The sequence below is a fragment of the Chaetodon trifascialis genome, chromosome 16 (genome assembly GCF_039877785.1).
Source record: "Chaetodon trifascialis isolate fChaTrf1 chromosome 16, fChaTrf1.hap1, whole genome shotgun sequence".
In the NCBI taxonomy this organism is placed as follows: domain Eukaryota; kingdom Metazoa; phylum Chordata; class Actinopteri; order Chaetodontiformes; family Chaetodontidae; genus Chaetodon; species Chaetodon trifascialis.
In genome coordinates this window covers 15,529,081-15,552,742 of record NC_092071.1, presented here as the reverse complement: position 1 = coordinate 15,552,742, position 23,662 = coordinate 15,529,081, and the positions used below count along the sequence as shown (strand labels likewise).

Sequence of the window (23,662 nt, the reverse complement as noted above, 5' to 3'; positions counted from 1 at the left end):
AATGCAGTGTACACTGTTTCCCTTCATGTTTCTCCTCTTCTCAAATCCCTGTTTGTTGACTTTACCCTAAAAAATGCAGAGTTACAAGCGAGCTATAGGGGAGGTTAGTATCACTGTGTCTTTGTGTGTTGTACAATGCTCAGTCTTGTGCATGATCTTTCTCTGCATCCATTAGCTGTATTACAGTACAATTGCATGCTGTTTTTTGTTTTTGTTTTTGTTTTTCGGTGGGTAAATCATATTTGGTCTTTGAATGAAATACACGCTCTCTGTAAAGCCCTTTTTAATGTGTTTGCATATATTCTGTTATTATGTGGACATCATACACTCAACAGAGGCCTTGTAACCATGCCTAAAAATCATCCTTAATTATCATCAGGTGACAGGCTCTTAATTCTGAGAGTATTGGTAGTTTTGAGTCTGAACATTGGGACAGTTTCTCAGCCCATCCACCTCATCACACCTTATGTTCAGCTGTGTTTGGAAATTCCTTAATATCAGTATTGCATATATGATCACTGCGTAATTTGCTTTTTTTAATAGTTTAAATTATGTTTACAATTTTTGTAAAGTGAAAAGTAAGTAAACGGTGGTGCATGTGTGTGTAGGACCATGGCCTCTTTGCCAAGGAGCGTGCTGAGGAGCAGCCAAGGCCCCCAGTCAAGGCCAATGATTACTCCTCCTCTTCAGAGAGCAGTGAGAGCAGTGAGGAGAGTGAGAGTGGTGAGGGAGCAGAGGAGGAAGAAAGCCCCACAGATCGGTAACACCAACACCTACAAATACTAACAGTTCAGGAAGCAAAGAATTGTTTTTATTTGTCAACTTCATTTTAAATAAAATACTCAGTATTTCATGTAAAACTGTATTTTTTGCTCTTCTCTTTTCCATTGTCAAGCTTGAGGTGCTACGTTATCCTTGACTTCTATTCCTATTGATTTCAGTCACAGGGATGCAGACACCGACTCAGTCAACACTATGGTGGTTCATGAAGATGAAGGCGAGGGGGGAGAGGCAGAGCAAGCTGGAGGCTATGGGGATCAGACCATGCTGGTGCAGAGGGTGAGTCATCTGTATATGTAATGATGCTTAAAATGCATTGTGACTCGATGGAGAAATCAAAGCAAAACATATCAAAGAATATTACTGTTGTTTGGTGTTATAACTGACCAAATGGAGAAGACGTGACGTTATGTGGAGCCGTATGCACCCATAATGAAGTTTGATAGCAGAAAAAATGACGACGTCTAAAATGTCAACGATAACCCAGGTTTTACTTTCACACACTCAAAGTAGATTCACTTACCATGAATATTCAACAAGCACTCAGGAAGATATCAGGCAGACATACAATACACTGCCACTTACATAGCCACAGCTTCAGTGCTGCATGTCCGTTGTCAATATAAAAGTCGTGCTGCTGGATAGCTCACAAGAACTCAGCCCAAAGTTGACCATGAGAACGTTTGGAAGCCGATTGTACATAGTCACTGATCCTCTGTAAATGTGTGTGTGTCAGTAATGCTGCACCTGAATATAGTTTTCATGTCTGCGTAACGTTAGCATAAATGTTTGAGATTTTTGGAGAGACGGCAACATGATTCAGTGACAGACAGCATACATCTTGCAAGTGGCTCATGATTAGTTGAATGTGGGAAGTGTCACCTTCACTGAAGTGCAATAGTTTTGTGTGTGTGCGTGGATTTGAATATGTGATAAGTGTCAAACATTTGTGCCAAGCCACAGTTACATTGCTGAAAATCTGAAAGATGTGTTGTTAATTTATTTGGCATGATGAGTAAAATGATAATCATGCAGTAAATAAAAAAAGAAGAATTTTGATTGCATTTACACATACAGTAAATATGCCCTCTGTTTTTAGTATTCAAACTCTTTCTGACAACACAGAAATTTAGCTGCATCATCTTAGAACAGTGGCAGTCCTACATTTATGTCACCCACCTGATAGGACAATTAACATCATCTCCCGGAGGCCATGTTTCATACCATTGTGCAAATGAGATTCCTCCCATTTACCACTGTGTGTGTTTCTGACTCAAACTAGAGGATTTAAATTTTCTTCAGGAAATTCATCAGGAACATCATGAATTTGCATATAAAGTTCATTTGATATACATTTTTTGCAATATGATGAGTATGAGTAAAAACAGACATTTACAATAGATGGTGATCTGCTTTCAGTTTTTAATCTGAATGTTTACAACATGTAAAGATAGTTCTTTTCATAGAGCACCAGTCAGTGTCAAAACTAGTATGTCAGACTGTCAGTATCATACAAAAAGTGCTTTATTTTTTTGTTTCCCCTTTATTCTAAATGTGGCAGTGAAACATTATAGCTCTTGCATGTTCAGTTTTTAGTGTAAGTAATGAGGCTGGGGGGTATCCACTGACATGTGGTTCTGCATGGCAGCTAGAACTTGGACTAGCTAGGCAACTATTTGGAGTCATTTAGATGATGTTAACTGAACACAACAGAATCCTGCTGCATGTAATTTAACAGTGGTGCTTCAGCGACATGAAAGACACGACAACTGGCTGCTTCTCTCAGTGTTAAGAACATGAGCTTGACTTTTTAAAGCAAGTTTGGTCACAGCTTTTACTTCACTTGTTGTGGTTACTGTGGTAACAGTTCTGACCACTTTAAAAAGTCAAGTCCAGCGAGGTCATGTCCTGGCTGTTGGTGCAGAAGATTAGCCTACATCCAAGTCTGTCATTGACGTTATGTAATACATGGAGGTGTGTGCGTGTGCGCATGCATGCGTGTGTGTTTTTCTTTTACCTGAAAGACCCCAGAGAAGCGGAGCCATAATGGGTACACTAACTTGCCAGATGTGGTTCAACCCTCTCACTCCCCCACTGATTCAGCCACTCACTCCTCCCCTGGGAAGGACTCTGTTTATGATGTGAGTTTTACTGATGCTAAGTATATCAGTCCTAAATCCCTGGTTTATTTTTATGTGTTCCTTATTTGCCATCATTCCAGCCAAACAGCCCACCCATAACGCAGTTAATTTCATGACAGTCAGTTCAGCTTGTTAGTGAACTATCATCAAAAATACAGATCTTAGAACTGCTGTTTTAATACCACATGGGCACAGAAAATATTAGTTTTTTACGTTTTGTCTGACAAACTAAAATCTCCACAGAGATTTGTTGCTGACTTAAACAACACTGTACAACTCATACACCCTCTCTGCTCCACCAGTATCAGTCCAGAGGTTTGGTTAAAGCATCTGGCAAGTCCTCCTTCACCACCTTTGTGGATCTGGGCATGTACCAGTCACCAGGAGGTACAGGGGATAACATGTCTGTCACTGGTGAGTCAGAAGCTTTTCAACCCTGCAGCAACATGAACTTCAAGTGAGCTGCAGCTGATTGCAAAAGTATTCACTACTTTAACCTTTCACTTTATTTCCCGTGCTAAAAAGTACTTTGGAATATGAAATTATGCAGTTTTTGCTTGAGACTTGGATGATATTTTCTACTACACTGCAACATAAATTCTATACAAATGTAACTTAGTAATAAACTGTATTTCCCTTTAAAAAGGATGAATGGGAGATTTGTATCTAAATCCAAACTTTGTCCCATTTTTCCCTGTTTTGTGTTTTTCCTCTATTTTCCATTTCCATTGCTGCCTCTGTCTAGGCTCCAGGTTTGAACAGCTGAAGATGGAGGTGAGGAAAGGATCCATGGTGAATGTCAATCCCACCAACACACGGCCCCCCAATGACACACCTGAGATCCGCAAGTACAAGAAGAGGTTCAACTCTGAGATCCTGTGTGCTGCTCTCTGGGGTGAGAACAGATTCAATTTCTGAATGTAAATGCAAAAAAAATATAAGCACCAAGCAAGATCAGATGCCTATTTTAACCCTTCTCATCCTGACATATAAGTAATGTGTCCGCTCCAGAAGGACTCTGGTTACAAATATGACCAAAACTGAAAACCTGTAACATTGAAATTAGATTTGAGGCCACTGGTGTACCAATTAGTCTTAGTATGACATTAATAACTCATCATGAGAGAACATAATGTCTGTGCTTTCATTATCAAAGCTATTTTTATCAAATCAATTCCTTCCAGCCCCAGCCTCAGAGACCACAGTCCCAAATACTGTTTTTTCACTTGTGGGGAAAAGGTTATCTGAAAGTTATGTTGTTTTTTTTGGTGCCGAACTGCATGCGTTATTAAGAGTGTGATGGACCCAAAAATCTGACCTTTCAAGTCCCCTTTCCCCTTCTTCAAAATAGGTTTTAGGTAACAGTGGTCAGTGGGTGATGCCACACACGGTTACATCACATACTCATTAAAGCTATCTTTTTTGAATTTCTCGACCAAATACAATGAAATAGCATTAGATTTGCTGCAGGTTATGATATTTGTGCTTGTGTGTGTCCCCAGGTGTGAACCTGTTGGTGGGCACAGAGAACGGTTTGAAGCTGCTGGACCGTAGTGGTCAGGGCAAGGTTTACCCCCTCATCAACTCCCGCAGGTTCCAACAGATGGACGTCCTAGAGGGCCTCAACCTGCTCATCACCATATCAGGTCATTACTGCTGCTGATCGCCAGCCTGCTCTCACTACAGTTGGTTAAAGCAGTCTGTGCTTTTGGCACAATGCTACTGTCTTTAATGGGATTCCAATCAGTACATGCCAAATTGTGCTCAGGCCTGCAGAGTGATTATTTTGCATTGCATTTTGAATTTGCACTTCAAATACCTCCTTTTTATCACGGTGTCAGGCCAGCAGGAGTAATAAACTGGGAAATCAATATTTAATTTAAATTAATACAGATGATTATTAGATATTTAAATCTAACAAAATTTCCATGTGAATTAATGGTAGTTGTATGGTCTGAAAAGCTTTTCAATTCAATTCAATTCAATTTTATTTGTATAGCGCCAAATCACAACAGAAGTTGTCTCAGGACACTTTCCATATAGAGCTGGTACAGACCAAGCTCTTTTATCTACAAAGAAACCAACAATTTTCTTTGAGGTCTTGAGGTCAAAAGATGATTTAAAGCACCTTTTAAATAATTACTGAAATTAAGGTCCTTTGCAATTGATCCCCCATTGTGTCTATTAAGGCAAGAAAAACAAGGTGCGTGTCTACTACCTGGCCTGGCTGAGGAACAAGATCCTCCACAATGACCCCGAGGTGGAGAAGAAGCAGGGCTGGACCACTGTGGGTGAGATGGAGGGCTGTGTGCACTACAAAGTAGGTGAGTGACAGATGATGGCTGTTTATCACTGCTGTCTATTCCACTCCACACAAACTCTCATAAATGCATCTGGCCAAGTGAATTATTGATAACAAGTATCTAATGTCAGATGGCCTTGTGGTTGTTCTGTCTAGTGAAATATGAGAGGATTAAGTTCCTGGTGATTGCTTTGAAGAATGCAGTGGAAGTGTACGCTTGGGCGCCTAAACCTTATCACAAATTCATGGCCTTCAAGGTAAGTCTCCCCTTTCCTGTGAGCTGGATTAGTTATGCGAGGTCAGTCAACTAGACGAGCGTTCAAGTTGATTATCTTCTCACGCTCGCTTTCTGATCACGAAACCCCTCTACTCCTTTTTAACCAGTCTTTTGCAGACCTGCCACACAGGCCTGTTCTGGTCGATCTAACAGTGGAGGAAGGTCAAAGGTTGAAGGTTATCTACGGCTCTTGTGCTGGCTTCCATGCCATCGACGTGGACTCTGGAAACAACTATGACATTTATATCCCCGTACATGTAAGTAGTGCAGCTGTCAGACAGCAGTGTTTTGTCAGATGTGTGGCCTACAGGACCTCATCCCTTCTGTTTTCATGGTAAACAGATCCAGAGTCATGTGACACCGCACGCAATTGTGTTCCTGCCCAGCTCCGACGGCATGGAGATGCTGCTGTGCTACGAGGACGAAGGTGTCTATGTCAACACCTACGGACGCATCATCAAGGACGTGGTCCTGCAATGGGGCGAGATGCCCACATCTGTTGGTGCGGGTTGAATCCAAAAATAGATAATAGTGGATGCATCATGCGTATAAACTGTAATCAGCTTGCCAGTTTTAACATTACACTTTGCTTTGCAGCTCATATCTGCTCCAATCAGATCATGGGATGGGGAGAAAAGGCCATTGAGATCCGTTCTGTGGAGACTGGCCACCTGGATGGTGTCTTCATGCACAAAAGAGCTCAGAGGCTGAAGTTCCTTTGTGAGAGAAATGACAAGGTGAGAGTGCAGACACAACGCATGAGACAGTCATGCCACGAAGAGCAACTGAATCTAAAGACGTTACCGACACTCATGTCCTTTGTGTCCATGCTGTTTCTCAGGTGTTCTTTGCATCAGTGCGCTCTGGAGGTAGCAGCCAGGTGTACTTCATGACCTTGAACAGAAACTGCATCATGAACTGGTGAAGGAGCAGCTGCTCTGGTCAGTGTGTGGAACCCAGCAGGGGTTTAGAGAAGGAAGTGCAACCGAAATTCTCACAAAACGCATGCACACAAATGTGAACAGCTCTCTATCTTTCTCCCCAGCTCGCCCTCACTCATACACTCATGCTTCAGACACACACACACACACACACACACACACACACACACACACACACACACACACACACACAATCTCTAAATCCATTCCAGCCTATACTCCTTAAGACACAGTTTCTACCGAGGCCCCCTGATAACATTCTCCCTTGAATCATCACGAAAAATCACTGATGAGAGTCAAATGTTGATACCATCTATTAATTTGTACTGTATATATTCTTGTCTTGATTTACTTTACTTCGTGGACCTGTGTTCAGTCGTGATTATTTAGTTCCTAATTGTGAAGTGTGTGAAAAACATTCCTTGATGGTTCTACAGTCGGTTTTGAAGAAGGCATTATTTACCTATACTGTATGTTGAAATGAAGCTGTAAATACGTAGCACCTTACACTTAGATCTGAATCATTTGCAGGCCTCTTATATAACCTCCATTCAGTGTGTTGCCACCTGAACACCACATGATAAAGTGGTGGAACCTCCATCTGCAGTGGCATGTGGACCCCCCCATTGTTATGGGGTCCTGTGATTTCAAGGAGGCTTAAAAGAAGGATTTAATACAAAACATATTACAATGGGACTTCTGACGTCAGGACAAAGTAGCTTGTTTAAATATTTTTAGTTCTCTGTAGTAGACAGTCTGCTTTGACTAACTTTTCCTGGCCTGAATGATGTTGCAGCTCTTAACCTCGGCAAGTAAGCCTTGAATGCTTCATAGGCGAAATAAATTCCAGTGAAAAAAGAAATAAATGATAAAAACCAATCAAATGTACAGTACACATAATCAGTACTGTGAAATCTCCTGCTTTGCCTTTATTTTCTATGGTTTAAGTGAAACCATCAGGCTTGTACCTAAACTTTTTGTTTTTCATAGATTTACGAAATACAAAAATTTGTTATTTATATGTAGTGATTCTGTATTGGTATTAGCCTACTGGTATCCTTAATTTTACTGTAACTATATTGCTGTTATATTGCAATATATGCTATTCTTGTGGAGTCTTTGTTTGAAGAGGGGACTTCATGTATGTGGCTGGTAGTGTTAGGGAGTAGGATGACAATATATGAGGACGTTGGAGAAACGTGGAAGGAGGGTGTCTCTGAGATCATAGTGATTAAGGGAGATCACTTTCGGGGGCCTTTCACCCTCCTGCCACAGTGATCCACTCTTACTGTATTATATTTCAGTTCTTCGACTTTTTCGCTAGTGTGGATCTTTTTGTGAGAAGTGTTTGTCCAGGGGATTGCAGTAGAACAGCTCTTAGTGTTCATATTTGTCTTAGGCCAGTGGAAAGATTTCATGTGGGGGTGACTCTGCAATACCACAGAGGGCTCCATCTCACCAGGCACTTTGGAGAGCACGGCTGGAACACACAAGACTTAATATATTTTATATCTATACATTCTGCCAAAATTCACAGCATATTCTGCAACGAGGGTTTATTAATCAAGGCCAAAGGGGAATGGAGCTTAAAAGACGACATCAGAGAAGAAACTCTCCCTTTTGATCGCTAACCAATGTTCCTTTCAGTGTATGCATCCGTAAACTCAGCTGACATCTCACTAATATTAGACTATTATGCTTTATTAGCTTCCCTGTAGTTGTTCACTCTGTGTGTCTGTCTGTCAGTAGTAGAGAGGTTTTCCCCTTTTTTAGGGGAATTTGCTGTCTGCTTTTTTTAGACAGCTGCACAAGGGAGATACTGTCTGCTCTCATACACCAGGCAATATGGTATAAGTACGAGGCAGCGTTTTCAGGAAGTAGCTTGGTGATTGTCTGCCGGCTGTGGGTAGGTCAACACATGATTCACTTAGTTATAACAACACTGTGCTGCCACAGCACTTTGTCATTAACAAGTGAAGACAAGATGCTTTTTCTTCACTCCTATCATGCATCTTAGACAGAGTTGTTCAGAAAAACTACATTTTTTCAGCAAGTTAGTTCAGCTGCTGATAAATAATATAATCCTTTATTACTCCCACAGTAGGGGAATTTTCAGTATCACAGCAGCAGAGCGGTCGTGTAAAAGTAAAAAGCATCAGTAAAAAAAGCGAGAGTTAATAAATAAAAAGCAAAACAGACATCACACAGTGCACATAGGAAACACAGATATTGCGCAGTTTAGTGTGCACTGATAAGACCACCAGTGCTCATGTGTTAATGTTAAGAGGATGCATCGGTAAATCTTTTGTGAAACTGCTGCTGGTATGAAAAGCTGCTGGATGTGATGAAAGGAATCTTGGCTCGTGATCAGTGGGGTAGTCTGCGAAAAGTCGCCTTTAAGGAGTTAAGGAGCGAAGGAGGTATATGTTTTATACAGACAAAAAGAAATCTATTAAGAATGCAGTATATGTCAGGGCAGAGAGCGTTTCATCAAAGATTATATAAATAGATTGTTAATTCTATGGTGAGATTATAAAACAAACTGTAAATGGGCATGGAAAGCACTTTCACTTCAGTAAACATACATTTACAGATATATCTCGAGCAGATACTTTGGTGTGCATGTAAGCCATTGAAATAGAGTATATAGTACTGTATCGAAGTTGTTTTCCCCTTTAGCGAGTGTGTTTTTATTCTTAAATATCTGTTACGTGCCATGACCTGCTTTTCAAATGACACAGTTACAATCCACCAGGAGCTCTGGCACCCATGCTTTTTACGGTCAAACCATAATTTTTTATCAATCTGCCATGTTTACAGTTTAAGCAGTGCCTTGGAGTTGGGAAGAAGAGAGGTTTAAGGATGGGTTATGAGCCCCCCCCCCGTCTCTTACTTGAAATCTCATGAAGAAGAGGCACAACCATATTTGCTCCCACATTATGATTTACATTGTGTGCCAGTTAAGTGCACTTAAGTCAAATCCAGAATATCCTGTAGATGGACTTGAAATGCTTTTTTGGCACCACATATATAAACTAAACCGATCAACGGACAATAATCCATTCAGAAAGTGGCAATAACGAAGAACTTAATACATGTCCCATTAATCCAGCATAACGTGAAAAGGATCTACTGACGGTGGGAGCCAGCATAGAGAAAAGCCATACGTATGAAACGTGTTCGTAGAGACAACTTAGTACCTTTGCACAGCTCTGTGTGTGACGTCTGCTCAGAAAAATGTAGGTTCCTGCAGCAAAGATGAGGTATGCGCTTATTCTTTAACGATGGTGATTGTGCAAGCATGTAGTGGGGAAATTAGCTTGACATATTCTGAGGAGCCTATTTTATAAAATATGTAAATTAGTCTATATTGAGAAAAGAAAGTGAATGTACATCTATAAGACAGATTTGTATTTATATAAAAAATGTGTACCGCTCTATTACTCAAAGCACAATGTATTTTAGGAGAGAGAGATCAAAGCTATAAGTGAGTGTAACAGAGAGTCGGAGTTGTTTTTTTCCCTCATTCACTTAGCAGCCGTGAAATTCGTCAGTATGTAATCAGTCTAAGTAGGTGGACATAGTGAATCGAGTAGTTCGCTGAGACAGCTGTGGACAGTGTCAGTTATTTCCGGTATCTTAACAGAAAAATAATGTCTGTCTCCTTGTTACCAGAAGAGTCAACTGTGGCTGTGATGCAGACACCGGTGGTGAGTCACAGATTGCTGTTTGGTCTGGCCTGGAGTGTAAATTGCCTCCGTCGGGTTGACAAGTTGTTAATGTGCTCTGGTGACGACAGGGATCATCACACGTGGCGCAGCTGTGATGTGAAGGGCGCGGTGGTCCTTGTGATGTTACTGGCTGTTGGCTTTAGGATTGTGAATCAAAGAAAGGCAGCATTTCAGTGAAAAGTGCATCGATCAATTAGTGGAGATTATGGAATGCTGAGACAATTAGTCAATTATCATCACTCGACAAATTTACGCTTTGTGCATCTTTGTCACCTGGTATGAAAGTAAAGGGGAACTCCACCAATTTAGCATTGTCCTTCTGTAACATGGTCGGACTCATGTCCTACATTACCCACAATGCAACCGACCGTTGACGGTTCAGTCAAAGTTTCGGCTGTGTTATGCTAGTAGCAGCTGATTCAACTCCACACCTCCAGCTTTTTCTTCAGACTTGCTGTCTTCTGCCTCAACCAACGCTGCCTTAAGTGACATCACACAAGGCAGACTTCCCGCAGCTCCCTCTGGAGCCACAAAAGGCTTCATGCAGCTTTTTTCCACATATGCAGTAGTACTCCAGAAGACCTGTAAACAGACTTTGAGGTATCAAATCAGTGGAGTTCTCCTTTAACACACATACTTTGCATAATATTAAATTAACTAGGAATACTTAACTGTATTTCTACCTCGCATCCGGTGGCACGTCAAACTACTTCATTGGCTGTTAAATAATAATGAACATAATAATACAAAAATGCCTTAAGTACACTCGATTCTAAAAATGTAATGGAAAATACCATTGCATCATATTTGTTTAGTGATCCTGATGGCCTGATATGTGTTGACAGTTGTTTGTCTAGATAGCATTTCAAGGACATTGTTTGACTTGGTAAAAACAGATGTGTGTATTTAAAGAAGACCCTTATCTCACCATGAATAAATTTGATCTCAAAGCCATGTGATAAATATTTGTCTGTAGTTTCTGGGTGAGTTAATACAGGAGGTTGATTGTCCCTTCTAAATATGAAGCTTGTCTGATTTTATGCAGCAGACATTCGTGTAATCAAGTGTTTGTTACACAGATGAGTGGCTCCGGTTGTCCTAAAAGCACCTTCAGATGTAAAAGTGCTATATCATTTTGTGCCAAGAGCCATTAAAAGACCTGAACCTTACAACACATATATTTCGAGAAACTTTGCATCAGCCTGTAAGCATGAACGCATTTCACTGCTGAATTCATGTAACTCGGCACTAAGTTTGCCATCAGAGTAAAGGAGGCACCGCTGAGGAGGAGGTGGAGTGCAGAAGGTGTATACAACATCGTCCTGAGAGACGGTTGCCCTGTCGGATAGTGACATCTCTCTTAAAGAAGCAATACAAGCATTTGAACAAACGGTGGCTGTCCATCGCAGTGTGACTCGCAGGAGGCGATTGTTCAGTGGCCTTTGGCAGACTGAATGTAGGCTAGTTTGTGCGTCGCTTGTAACAGAAGCGTTCTATACTTTTACTTTTTTTGTAATCACAAGAAATAACTGCTTCTCTCTGTCAGTTTAACACAATCACCTGTTGGGATGCTTGTTCTTGTTGTGCTGTAATGAAATCCCAGAAACTGCCTTTCTGAACTATCAATCAATAGGTGATAGATAATATTCTGATGAGGCACTCCTCTCTCATAGCCTACATTTCTAATCAATGACGTATGAATGGATCAGCTGCTGTAGCTGGGAGTGAGGCAGATCAGACGTGGGGAGCTCTAAAATGACGTGGATCTTTGGACAGAACTACAATATCTATATTCTTTTTCAATAACTTTTTTTTTTTTTAAAGAGATGGTAAACATCTTTGCATCTTTGTTTAAGTGTGTGTGCGCGCGTCTGTGTCACTTGTGAGAGGTTAACTCCAGATTGTATTTCATAGACTGATAAACTTTAAACTTTCAAAAGATTGTGTTGAATGAATTCATGTCTTAATACAGAATTGTTTGAAAAATAAAATACCTTGATCTCATTTGAGTCTGTATTTGTGGTGTTTTCATTTCTTTGTTGTCCATCGTATAGTCAGTTATACAGGCTGAGGAGATCTCTGCTCAGGCTGAAGGTGGGCAGAGCTGCTGGGATAACATGAGCTCACCAGACTTCATGTACTCACAACAATAACAACGGTGTGATTTGTGCTCCCTAACAGGTGCAACAAAGGTAAAATGAGTGTGTAGCCACCCACACAATCCAGAGAAGAGGCCCAATCAGACAGAATAGTTCAAATCAACAGTATGGGTTTACTGTGTGCAAGGCCTGTAACAACATGGCAGTGAGCACATTAAATACATGTCAGTGTTTCACCACACGATGGTGCTAAAATCTGTTTGAGCCTGTTGGCTCTGCCTCTGCATTTGTTTCCCATGAGGGACTCTGACTTTCTTTAAAAAAAAAAAAAAAAGTAACCAGTGTTCACAGGTACACAGTGACAGCAATCACATGCATTTACTGAAACAATGTTTCTGGGAGAAACCTTTCCTCCTCCTCCAGTGAACCTTAGTTGCTGCCAGCTGTGCCCCCTGGTGGCCGAAGGTGAAAAAACACATTGCAGTCCTGCAAAAAGAAAATACTGAAAGTCTTCCTGTATGAAGCACCGAAGCTTAACTTACATCAGCAGATGATGAAAACACCGTGAATCTCTCTTACCTGCTCTGTTGTTGATTGGGAAAGATACCAAATAACACTGCTCTGACCACTTGTTTTTTTCTACTCGCACTCTGAAGGTTCAGGTTGACATTTGCAACCCAACTACACATTTTCCTTTCACTGTCATACTGGTTTTATAACACTGGTTTTAAATGGGATATTTTAAGATCACTTAAGGACAAAGTTCATCAATGTGGGTCATTTTTCCACAGCGTGCAGTTACTAATGAGCCTTAATCAACTAGTTAAGTAGACTCCAAAGCTTCAATGACTGAACAAAATTTCACTTGAAGAGATTCTTCAAAGCAATCCTCTTTTCAGTGATGTGTGAGCCAAATGTTTGGAAAACTTGAATAACAAACAAATGTGCGCTAGAACGTACGTAGGCTTTTTAACAGCACAGGTCAATGTATGTGTTGCCACTCAGAATATGTAATACACTTTTTGTTCAGGCTAAAGTGCACCTGAATAAGCACTCACTTTCCATTGATTTCACCACCTTCCAAGTTCATCTCATAACCACTGCTTTAAAAAAAGAAACCACAGTCATTGGCAGGAGAGGCTATTATTTATTAATATTATGTACAATTATACCATTGTTACGTCCAGATAATACATTGACAAGGTCAAGGTATGAATACTGGCTCCTGCTTTATTAAGATTTGTCTTATAATGCTTTTATTTTTCACCCACCTTCTGAATCTCAGATCTTTTTTGTTAATTTAACTTTATCAGTATTCTCTTAATAATCCTTAAAGTGTATCTGAGGCACACAGGGAGAACATGAATAAAATAGGTGTAAAAAAAAGAAAACAAAGCTGAATAAAACCAAAACTTAAGAGCAGATGTACTGTACTTTATGTGGGGGAACATATCTATAAAAACAGTGACTGCGTGATGTTTTTGAGCCAGATGAAAATAAGAGTTGAGCATTTCCTCTGCCGAGCATCGCTCCATCTTGTCTGTCAGCGGTGATTTGTTTTTCAGTATTAATGGACTCACATGTCCGTTGTCTTCCTTCACATTAGCATCACTGAGATACGTGTGGTACCGAGACAAAAAGAGTACAGAAAAATTTGTCTGAAGTGCATTTTGGACCTCATTGTAAACAAAGACAGAATTGTCCGTTAACATCTTCTCCCCTGTTTTACTGTAGGAGCAGTGTCTCTCAGGTAAAAGTGTGTGTGTGTGTGTGTGTGTGTGTGTGTGTGTGTGTGTGTGTGTGTGTGTGTGTGTGTGTGTGTGTGTGTGTGTGTGTGTGTGTGTGTGAATAAGTGTGTTCAGCGTGTTAGAAGGCTTCAGGTAATAGTGGCGTTTGTATTTTTATTTCAGCAGCTGAAGATCCAACTGTATTTGGTCACATTTTTACATTTTACAGATTGTGTGTGTGTGTGTGTGTGTGTGGGGGGGTATTTTAGCCTTGCTGCTGTGCACTTAAATCAGCTGTAGGGAGTGTGGGCATGTGTTCAGGTCTGGTGTCGTCTTGTCCAGCGTACAGTGTGTGTGTAAACTCATACCTAAGTCATATATATTATGTACAGTACAATGTTGCAGTTTGTCTGTTGAATCTTACATACAGTGAATACAGGGTGCAAACTGTGGCCCAAGATGGGAGCGGTGTCTGTCGGACGCACGTGTGTGTGTCTGTGTGTGTGTGTCTGTGTGTGTGTGTCTGTGTGTGTCTTATGTGCATGGCTCAGTTCCAGATCTTAAGGAAGCTATCCCAGGAGCCGGTGGACACAGCCATGCCGTCATCCGTCACACCCAGACAGCTCACACGATTGTCATGGCCGGCCAGGACTCCTGCAGGAGGGATGAGGACAAACAAAAGAAGACTTGTTATGTCAAATGTTTTGCTTTCCAGACTGTGGATAAAAAAAGCTATTTAAAAACTCCACAGAACACAGAAACCCATTGTTTCCAACTGCTTTAACTTGCAACGCAGGGCAGGCCGTTTGACTGCAGATGTACATTTTTGAATACATAAAGCTTGAGACGTGTGAATTCACTGGCCAAAAAAAACCCAAAACATGATGATATAATGATTCATTTATGTCATATTTTTCAGATACAGCTCCGAGATTCTAATTACAAATCCCAGATTTTTGTCTGTACCCTGAGATTTCGCTTCACCACTCTTGAAACACGCTGTGAGCCTTCCTCTTGCAGCAGTGGTTGACTCATAACAGCTTCCTTTGCAGCTATGACTTACTGTAACATTTCCAGTGGCATTAGATTTTCACTGGTAACACTAACCCATTTTTATGCTCTTACTAATAATTTGCAATAGGGGGGTCCTTCTACTTTCCTTCTCTCTTTCCTTTCCTAGATCCCTAAATCCCTTTGCTTTACACCCATTGACTGATTTGCAGGATATCACAGCTGCACAGTGCTCAGTTAAGCGCGCTACATCACCTCCACCTTTGGCAGTTTAGTTTAGTTAGATTACCCTAAAATTAATTTGAAAAGCACACCATCTAATTGCACTTGGGTTTATTTCGACACATGGGTGTGAAAAATCATTTTCAGTTACTCTTTTTTTGTTACAAAGAGCTCTTTCATTGGAAATACTGCAGCTGAAGGTCATATAGGAGCCAGTTATACTTTACCGTGACGCGATATGGCACTCTTCCTTGTTAGCGAGGACTGTTGTATATATATATATTTTTTGCATTCAGAAGAAACATCCTATAACTGTTATACAGAAGTTTTAGTTGATGATGAGGTGTATAAACTACGCAAATGCATCTTTGAGCCCTCTGAAGCAGAAAACACACACAGTAAAGGAGGCAATAAATATTACAAATGGCTACAAAAAATATAAAAAATCCCCTGATGTCTCAATGAAGCAGCTCCATAATGAATCCTCACTTGAGCTTCATCACACCGGCAAACCGCTGTTTGTTTCCCATGACACCCACCTGCTCTGTCTCCCTTCATGGCATCCCAGATGTTGCAGTTAAAATCATCGTAACCGGCCAGAAGCAAACGGCCGGAGCGGGAGAAAGCCACGGAGGTGATGCCACAGATGATGTTGTCATGGCAGTAGAGGCTGAGCTCCTGGTCTGCACGCAGGTCAAACAGCCTGCAGGTGGCGTCGTCGGAGCCTGTGGCGAAGGCGCTGCCGTTGGGAAAGAACTGAGGAGGAGCGAGGGAAGATGGATGAGAAGTAGAAAAAGTGGAGGAAAAACACAGCTGTATCGAGATGCTCTTCATAACGGGGTAAACATACTGATAGACTACAAGTAATGTGACAGAAAGCTGTGTTCTCATTGGCTGCTGGTGTCTCTCTAGTGGTGGACTGAAACTGATCAGTCTGAGAGACGGTGTTAATTGATAATCTTGTTAATCCTCGAGCAGGCTCCCAGTTTAAATCCCTGGGCTGGAGACATTGTGTGACGTCACTGAGGCAAATCCTGGAGCTGCTCTGCTGACGGTGTATCAGACGGTGCGCAGGGGGGCTGATGCCAAAGCCAGTTATTTGGAACTAAAATATATACTGTATCTGTTGATAGACAGCACTTTAGAATTGTAAAAGAAATTCATGCTCTTGCTGGTTTGTGTTACTGTGATATTTTGCCTTTAGGATTATGTTCGCTGTTAAACTGCCTTATGCGTGCACAGTGTGACACTTTATTTATGTTTCTCATGTGAAACCGTTGAACTATCGGTTCCCAGCAGGTGTTAAATGTTTCAAACGTGAAACTGAGATTCAGCCTTCAACCTTTAGCTCTCGGCAGACGAAAGCTAAAAGAAACTCTCTTAAGGAAGATAGATGAATGAACAAAGAGCGACTGTCTATTAATTAAAGGACGACTGTGAGTCTGAGGGGGTCGAAGTGTTCTGTCATGTGCGAGACTGTATGTACGAATACGATCATTAGACCTCAGTATCTCTCAGCCCAACAGGCTCAGAGGCCCAGCTGCCAATGACTGAATATCGCAATGAACTCTGAAAAGATGATCGTCTCTTCGTGAGATTCTTTTCTTTGGGTTCAAGTTCACAATCCAATTTACTCTTGGGATTACACAGCATGTCTTACTATTATATATAACATACCTGTCAACATGTGTTGACCCAACGTATGCTCTACTATCCACTTTGCAGTTAAAAGGGAGATTTATTAACTGGTTAGCAATGCAATTTTAAAGACCATTAATAAAATACACGGCTGTATTTTGTCTATTAATATATGCTACATTTTTTATGCAGGTATAAGCAAAGCAAGCAATCTCCAGAGCTTCAGAAGAAAATAGGCAGCTGTTTTCACAGTCTTCCAGTGACAAGTAAACTGCACTTCGTGTGGAAAAATAAACTATCTGTGATCCCAGATAATAAAACAGCATGAATAAAGACACATACTAGACAACTTGCAGTTGCCCTGAGCACACTCACACAGATGGCGTTGATGTCCGACTCGTGGCCTGTGAAGGTCTGCCGGCACATGCTGTCCCTGATGTCCCACAGCTTGACTGAGGCGTCGCAGGCTCCCGACACGAAGGTGCGCAGGTCGGGCGACAGGGACAGGCTCATGACGTCGCCGCTGTGGCCCGAGAAAACTGTGGTCTGCTGACTCGTCTCGATGTCCCACAACGCACTGGGGCAGAGAGCGCAGAGTTAAGACACGGAGCAGCTCAGGAAAACGTGTTTCGCACTCGGCGCGGTTGTGATCGGATCTCTGTGGCTCACCATGTGGTGTCTCCTGAACTCGTGATGATTTGATTGTCATCAATGAAGCGGCAACATGACAGGTAACCTGACAGGACAGAAAGCACAGGTGTCGAGTTTGTGCTGTGGAGCTGGGTGAAAGTTTCATATTAAAAGGTGACAGTAGATCACCCATGTCTGATGTAATGCAATAAGCAAGCAATATGAGGGTAAGAGTACACTGAATGTACAAAACATTGGAGCAAAAAATATGTGCATGCCATTTCCTGCATTTAAAATTTAACAAGCAATTTACGTTGGAGCACAGCCCTTTAAAACCTTACCTTTCATTAATGGTCACTATAGAAGAGCACACACCCACCATTAAAGCAGGGTGACTGTATGTACTGTATGTACTGTAGCCTGACAGGCAAAACCCTGGAAAAAAAAGCTCTCACTGCTGCTCATAAAGCTTATTGATGTGAACGCATGATTTTAAGTGAAGGTGAATCTATCAACTCAGAGCTCAGCTGAACAGGAAGAGGACACCATTTGGAGGGACCTTAGTCTAAAAGTCAAAGTGAAGCTGTTAAAGTGGGGGGGCCTTGCACAGAGACATCCTGATATTAAGCTGGCAGCCCATTATTTGGAACATCATTGTAGTTCTTCGTCTCTAGCAGGTTGTAAATGGAGCGTATCTGTGATTAGTTGCAGAAAAAAAACCTGTAAAGTTCCTGGAATAAATTCGTTTCACTCCCCAAAATAGAAATGGGTTCAGTCTAATAATGTACAGCAGCTACGTACAGTGTCACCAATCGGAGTCTCACTGGCAGGTTTTGATGTCTCAGCTCATTAAGACTGTGTTGCCCTGCAGTTAATTAACCATGTAAATGAAATCTTCATTTAGTGGTTTGGGAGCAGAGCTTTCCCATGAGGCAGGGCACCAGTTCGCGTTCATCTGAAACATCTCATCAGCGTGACTCGCGGAAAGAGTCCGACAGAAGCGGCCGAGGACGGCATGTCCTCTCACCTGTGTGGCCAGGTAGTTCCCTGCTGACCCTGACGTTGCCCTCGCGGGTCTTCAAGCAGTAGATGGAGCAAATGTTGTCAAGGCCTCCACAGGCGACGTAGTTCCCAGAAGGGGCGTACGCGCAGGTCATCACCCAGGAGGAGCGGAGGGGGATGGCGTGGATCTAGAACGGGTTTGGAGGAGAAGCAAAGTAAACGTAAACTCAAGCAGAGCGTAGAAATGGGTCAGTATAACGCTGAAAATCGAGCGCTAATGCCACTGTGAATGTTACAATAAGTCATAGTTGTAAAGGAAGCTGTTATGAGTCAACCACACTCCTACAAGAGAAAGACTTTATTCCACTTTCACTTCCAGTTCGGACAGAGGCCAAGTGTGACTGTACATCCAGCTGATGAACCGAGCAGAGGAATTATTCGGCTGACTGTACCTTGTTAGTGGTGTAGCTGTCCCAGACGATCAGTTTTCCATCTTGAGAGGCACTAACCAAAAGCCTGCGGGGACAAACATTCAGACATTACACACCTCGTGTGTCAATGGGTATTTAATTCATCTCAGTGTTCATTGTTCAGTGAATACTGTCGACTCTCATTTGAAACCAGCGTCTTCCGCAGTGACTGGTCCACCAGTAATGCAGACAAAATGTTTGTTGTATTCTGAATTTGATGCAGTAATGATGTAAGCATGCTGGTGTTTAGTAGGTGTGCCCTTCACCATGTTCACCATCTTGGTTTAGTGTGTTAGCTTGCTAGCGTGTGCTAATAAGCACTAAACACACAGTTATGGTTGCTGGTAGTTTTGAAGGCATAAACCAAAGTACTGGGCAAACTTTGTTGGTTGTTTCATTTTGGTCTCTGCATTCAGAAGCAACATATTATCCTCTGTAAAGTCGCTGGAGTACGGAGCCAAATCATTCAGCTGGCCAGTTCAAAGTCTTTATTTTCCACTCGGCCACTTCAGGGGCCACAATCAGAGCCAATAATAGAAAATGTTTGGCACAGGGCGCGCTCACCTTGAGTCTGAACCCCAGTGCATGGCGTAGATCTTAGCGAGGTGGCCCCGCAGGGTGCGCCTCGTCCTCATCTGAATCCTCCCCACGGGATCCAGACCAGCAGTTATCTAGGTTAATAGGGTGAGGTTAATCAAAGTTCAATTAGTTCTCATGAAATTAAGCCTTTTAACTGATGACTGTGTGTTCGCTGGAGGGTTCCACAGGGAAGGTTCTTGAGAATAGAACAATATGGAACAGCTAATACTTCATGCCAAATTTGATGATATGAATACATTTACATGTGCAAATGAAATTACAAACCATTATATTAATGTAGAAAACACAGAAAATAACCACGGGGACTCATCAAGGGGAATCAGGTTCATACTTTCGAGGATCGTGTCAGTGAAAATTGGGCATAAAACACCAACAATTCATCATCAATTTTAAAAATAACCTACATAAGATTTGATTAAAAAAAAGTTCCCGTGTGAACCAAAATACTCCCAGCTCTTTGCTACTTGTCAAGTTTCTCTCATGATCTTTTTATCCATATGGATGGTCATCAAACCATTAGTAACCCCCCAAAAACAGATTTATAGACATTTCTATAGCAGGTGCCTTACCATGTGGCCATTCAGTGGCACTTACCTGTGTCAGAGTTGAATCCCCACATGCTTTCCTGGCATCCTAATGGACATAAAACAGCAGGTAAGTACATCAGCACGATCATGCGACAGATAATGACAGAACAATAAAGCTATTGGACTTACTCTTATCTGGTTCCTAAGCTGCTCTGCCTCCTGACGAAGCTGCTCCAGCTCACTCATTTTGGATATGTCCGAGCCGTCACCTATTCAAATATCACACTCTGATTTACATGAAGTACCATCTGCAAAATTAAAAAAAAACGACTGCCGATGCCTATTAGCAAAGTTTCATGGTTTCATAATCCAGTAATCCAGGAAATTAATCAATTAAGTAAAATCATTTGATTAAAATACTGTTTGTCCCACATTTGGGGAAAGAAATAATGAAATAAAGTAAGAAAAACACACATTTTAATCTCTAAGATTTACTGAACCCACACAGTGAGAAAAAACCTTGTAATCTGTTTATGGCTGTGCAACCATGCCTGGTTTAAGTGAGGAGAATAATCTGTAATGACTAAGCTGCTATCGAGCAGCCAGCATCGCAGCCAGGCAGCAGATACTGAGTGAACACTCCCTTTAAAGCCAAGGCAACTTGTTACACTCCGCACTCACAGGTTGTGTATCAAGTCACAGCTTGTGCACATGCTGGACACACTCATTTTAGGGTTCCTCCTGTCATCTGAGGCTGCTGTGGCTCCTAAACGTGAACAAAACTACATCCAAGACTGGCAGGAGGTGCATCCTTTAGCTACGGGCCAACTGGGGTCACACACACACACAGCACATCATATCACGCTTTCAGTAGGAAGCAGCACTTCCTGTTCCTGATAGCAGCACAGTTACGCATTCAGACAGCTTCCCAACCGCGCAGCTTCTATTTGCATTTGTGAGGCAATTCAAATCCACAATAACACTCCATACAGTGTGCGCTGCAGAGGAAGAGCAATTAGCTACAGTAAGTCACTGTTCCCTGGAGGGACCTGCAACCAGATGGATCACACGGCACTAATGGAAGCCAAAAGGGGAGCATCATGGGTCTCAGTCTCCTGGCACAGCTGCTCATTTAGCCAATGAGGAGGTGGGGGAGGTAGGGGGGGTACATCAGATGCATCAGAGATCAGGCCTGGATGGGTCCAGCCAGATGCTCGGATGCATGTTTTTGTTGCCTGTGAGCATGGACTGCAGGACGGGCAGATTTGTGCTGAAGTCATGCCAACGGACAGGGAGGAGAAGAGTGTAAATAAAGACATATCACACAGACTCCACCTGCACTGATGAATGGCTAACCGCACACAAGAGGCTGAAGAGGGTTAACAGAAGCAGAGTCAGGCCTGCTCTCGCCGCCTGCACATTTGAGGGAGTTCATAGGCGTTTCATAACACAAGCAGACAGAAATTCAAGTGACATGATGCCAAATGTGACTGGCCCCACCCCTCTGAATGCACATCTGATGTCAACTCCACCAACACGGCTACAATTGCAACTGGAGGAGAGTGCAGAGCCTGTGCAGCCGCTGCTGCACGTTAGGCAGGGTAGATGTTAACGCCAGAGAAACTGTGAGGCTCTGGTTAACGCGCAGGCCTGGGCCGACTCAAGTCACAGCCGCAGCCAAGTGAAAAGCGGCCACATTCAGAGCACTAAGACGCACTTCAGAGGGGTTTTACACCAGTCTGCAGCACTTACAGCTTCCTCGTGTGTTCAAATGGGAGCACAGGCCCCACGCATGCAGGATATGCACATACATCACATATTGATCAGCTCAGAGTGGCTGATGAAGGCCCCGGCCACATCTCGTTTCAGATGCTGAGCTCCTAGAATGCGGATGTAGTTAAATGCATTTAGTCGAAATGATGCCGTGAATAGGCACACCATCACCCAGCCATCTTACGCTCAATAGGCTGTTCGATAATGGGCGGCTACCTGTTAATTCTCCCGATGATATCTGCTGCTTTTTTTCCTGCCGTATAAAAAAAAGAAAGAAAAAAAAGGAGAGCGACGTCTTCCAGAATCCCGCGGAGGACTGATTATATGTCTTTTTCACGCATTAAAAGCAGAGACGCAGAGGAGATCCACTTAAAGCTCCGTGTGTCACGATGAGGCTGCTTCTTCCAAATCCTTCAGCAAACAGGCAAACGGAGGAGGACTACACACATTTCCATTTCTCTGCTGTAGTGGAGCTCCTGGAGGAGATGAAAGCTGCCTCTGCCGTTTCCTCTCCGGAACGCTTTTTCCCCTCTTTTCACGCCCGACAAGTCAGCAAACACATATCGGTCCGGCGCGACGTAAACAAACGCAAGTGGCCGCAGCTCGGTCCCCCGGCCCGCATCAAGGACTGTCCATTAACCGCTGCTCAGCCCGTTTTACTCCGAGTCTGCTTCTCGTGACGTTATCCTCGTTTCCTTCCTCTCTCTGGTTTCCTCCTCCCTCCTCATCAGGACAACCGCCTCCGACTCAGCGATGAATTACTGAGGAAAAGCTGCAAAGTGCCTCATGTTGAAAATAATTAGGTTATTAGAAAAAAGTCCGCTGGCTGCAACAGATCGGCTCATCACTGGATGATCTGTGTTGGTTTTCTTCCAGTTTCATGAGAGGCGCCCCCCGCCCCCCCCCCCCTCAGTCAGATATCCACAGGGTTCCTTTTTTTTCTCACTATCAACATTCAGTAACAGGCTGCCAGGTCACGCGGTGAGCGCTTGCAGAAGTGTTTTCAAATCCGGCCATGAAACATGTTTCAACCACACCCATCTCTTAAATACTAGTAAGTCCCGTGACCCCCTCCCTCCTCTGATCAGACCACTGTGCAGGTCTGATCCCCTCCTCACATGCTCCATCGGTTTTATCTGTTCAGAGGGATCCTGTAGGCTGCTCAAGTCAGGGACTTTCAGGGGTCATTTCTTGCTCAGCAGAGTGCAGCACAGTGAGGGAAGTGTGTGAAAGCACGGCGCAGAAATGTCCACCTCTCCACTGTGAAAGGCAAATTTACAGAATATGCATACAGACACCCCCCTGAACAAGACATCACACTGCACAGAGCTGAACTGATGGTAGGGTTAGGGGAAATTTTGGAGTTGGTCTACTGAGACTGATTCAGTTAGTGGGTCTGGGGGCTCGTGTAGATTTTGCATGGGATATTTAAAATAACTTTGATTTTGCATATGATGCTGAGTTATCCCTTTAGTCTGCATGTGGAGCAACTCCAGAATGTTAGGGGTTTATTTAAAGTCTCCCTCCACTCCGAAATATGTTTTGCTTATTGTGACTTGACTGTTCACTGAGCAGAATGGTGTAGATATATATATCTACTATAAGACTGTTTTCACATTCACCTGCTGAAGGGGCAAAGTTTCTCTGTGCTCTCCCTAAATCTGAGTTTAAGACGTGTATGGAGGATTTGTGATGTCGCAACTGGTTTGGAGCCAACTGTGGTCCAATATGCACCCTGCAGTAGCAAAAATATTTGCAAATTCTTAGAAATCCCATTTTAGAATGGTTTAC

The 23,662-nt window shown here is 42.5% G+C and overlaps 2 protein-coding genes across 5 annotated transcripts in view; one reads left to right on the top strand and one right to left on the bottom strand.

The window, feature by feature from the left end:
* Positions 1–11,990, top strand: part of mink1 (misshapen-like kinase 1) — a 32,877-nt gene extending 20,887 nt beyond the window's left edge. For 2 of the 4 annotated variants that reach the window (XM_070983220.1, XM_070983218.1), the window contains exons 20-32: positions 80–103; positions 609–760; positions 942–1,059; positions 2,805–2,921; positions 3,224–3,335; positions 3,667–3,816; positions 4,424–4,567; positions 5,111–5,245; positions 5,380–5,480; positions 5,608–5,757; positions 5,843–6,002; positions 6,098–6,237; positions 6,342–11,990. In XM_070983220.1, the coding sequence (XP_070839321.1) occupies positions 80–103; positions 609–760; positions 942–1,059; positions 2,805–2,921; positions 3,224–3,335; positions 3,667–3,816; positions 4,424–4,567; positions 5,111–5,245; positions 5,380–5,480; positions 5,608–5,757; positions 5,843–6,002; positions 6,098–6,237; positions 6,342–6,425 (1,587 nt within the window). In that variant the 3' untranslated portion in view covers positions 6,426–11,990. The remainder of the gene's footprint in view (positions 1–79; positions 104–608; positions 761–941; positions 1,060–2,804; positions 2,922–3,223; positions 3,336–3,666; positions 3,817–4,423; positions 4,568–5,110; positions 5,246–5,379; positions 5,481–5,607; positions 5,758–5,842; positions 6,003–6,097; positions 6,238–6,341) is intronic. The other 2 variants (XM_070983221.1, XM_070983219.1) reach the window with 1 other exon arrangement.
* Positions 11,991–13,398: 1,408 nt separating this feature from the next.
* Positions 13,399–22,898, bottom strand: gnb2 (guanine nucleotide binding protein (G protein), beta polypeptide 2). The gene is made up of 10 exons (XM_070982793.1): positions 22,088–22,898; positions 20,288–20,367; positions 20,166–20,204; positions 19,536–19,642; positions 18,954–19,017; positions 18,527–18,689; positions 17,539–17,605; positions 17,245–17,446; positions 15,771–15,987; positions 13,399–14,652 (listed from the first exon to the last, which is right to left on the bottom strand). The coding sequence occupies exons 2-10, from the start codon at positions 20,342–20,344 to the stop codon at positions 14,546–14,548; spliced, it is 1,023 nt and encodes a 340-aa protein (XP_070838894.1). The 5' UTR covers positions 20,345–20,367; positions 22,088–22,898; the 3' UTR covers positions 13,399–14,545.
* Positions 22,899–23,662: the final 764 nt, after the last annotated feature.

Coding starts and splice junctions, on each gene's coding strand:
- gnb2 (XM_070982793.1), bottom strand. CDS start 20,344: ATGAGTGAGCTGGAGCAGCTTCGTCAGGAGGCAGAGCAGCTTAGGAAC. Junction 19,018..19,535: donor CACTGGGGTTCAGACTCAAG/GTGAGCGCGCCC, acceptor TTGTCCCCGCAG/GCTTTTGGTTAGTGCCTCTC. Junction 18,690..18,953: donor ACAGCTACACCACTAACAAG/GTACAGTCAGCC, acceptor AACCCGTTCTAG/ATCCACGCCATCCCCCTCCG.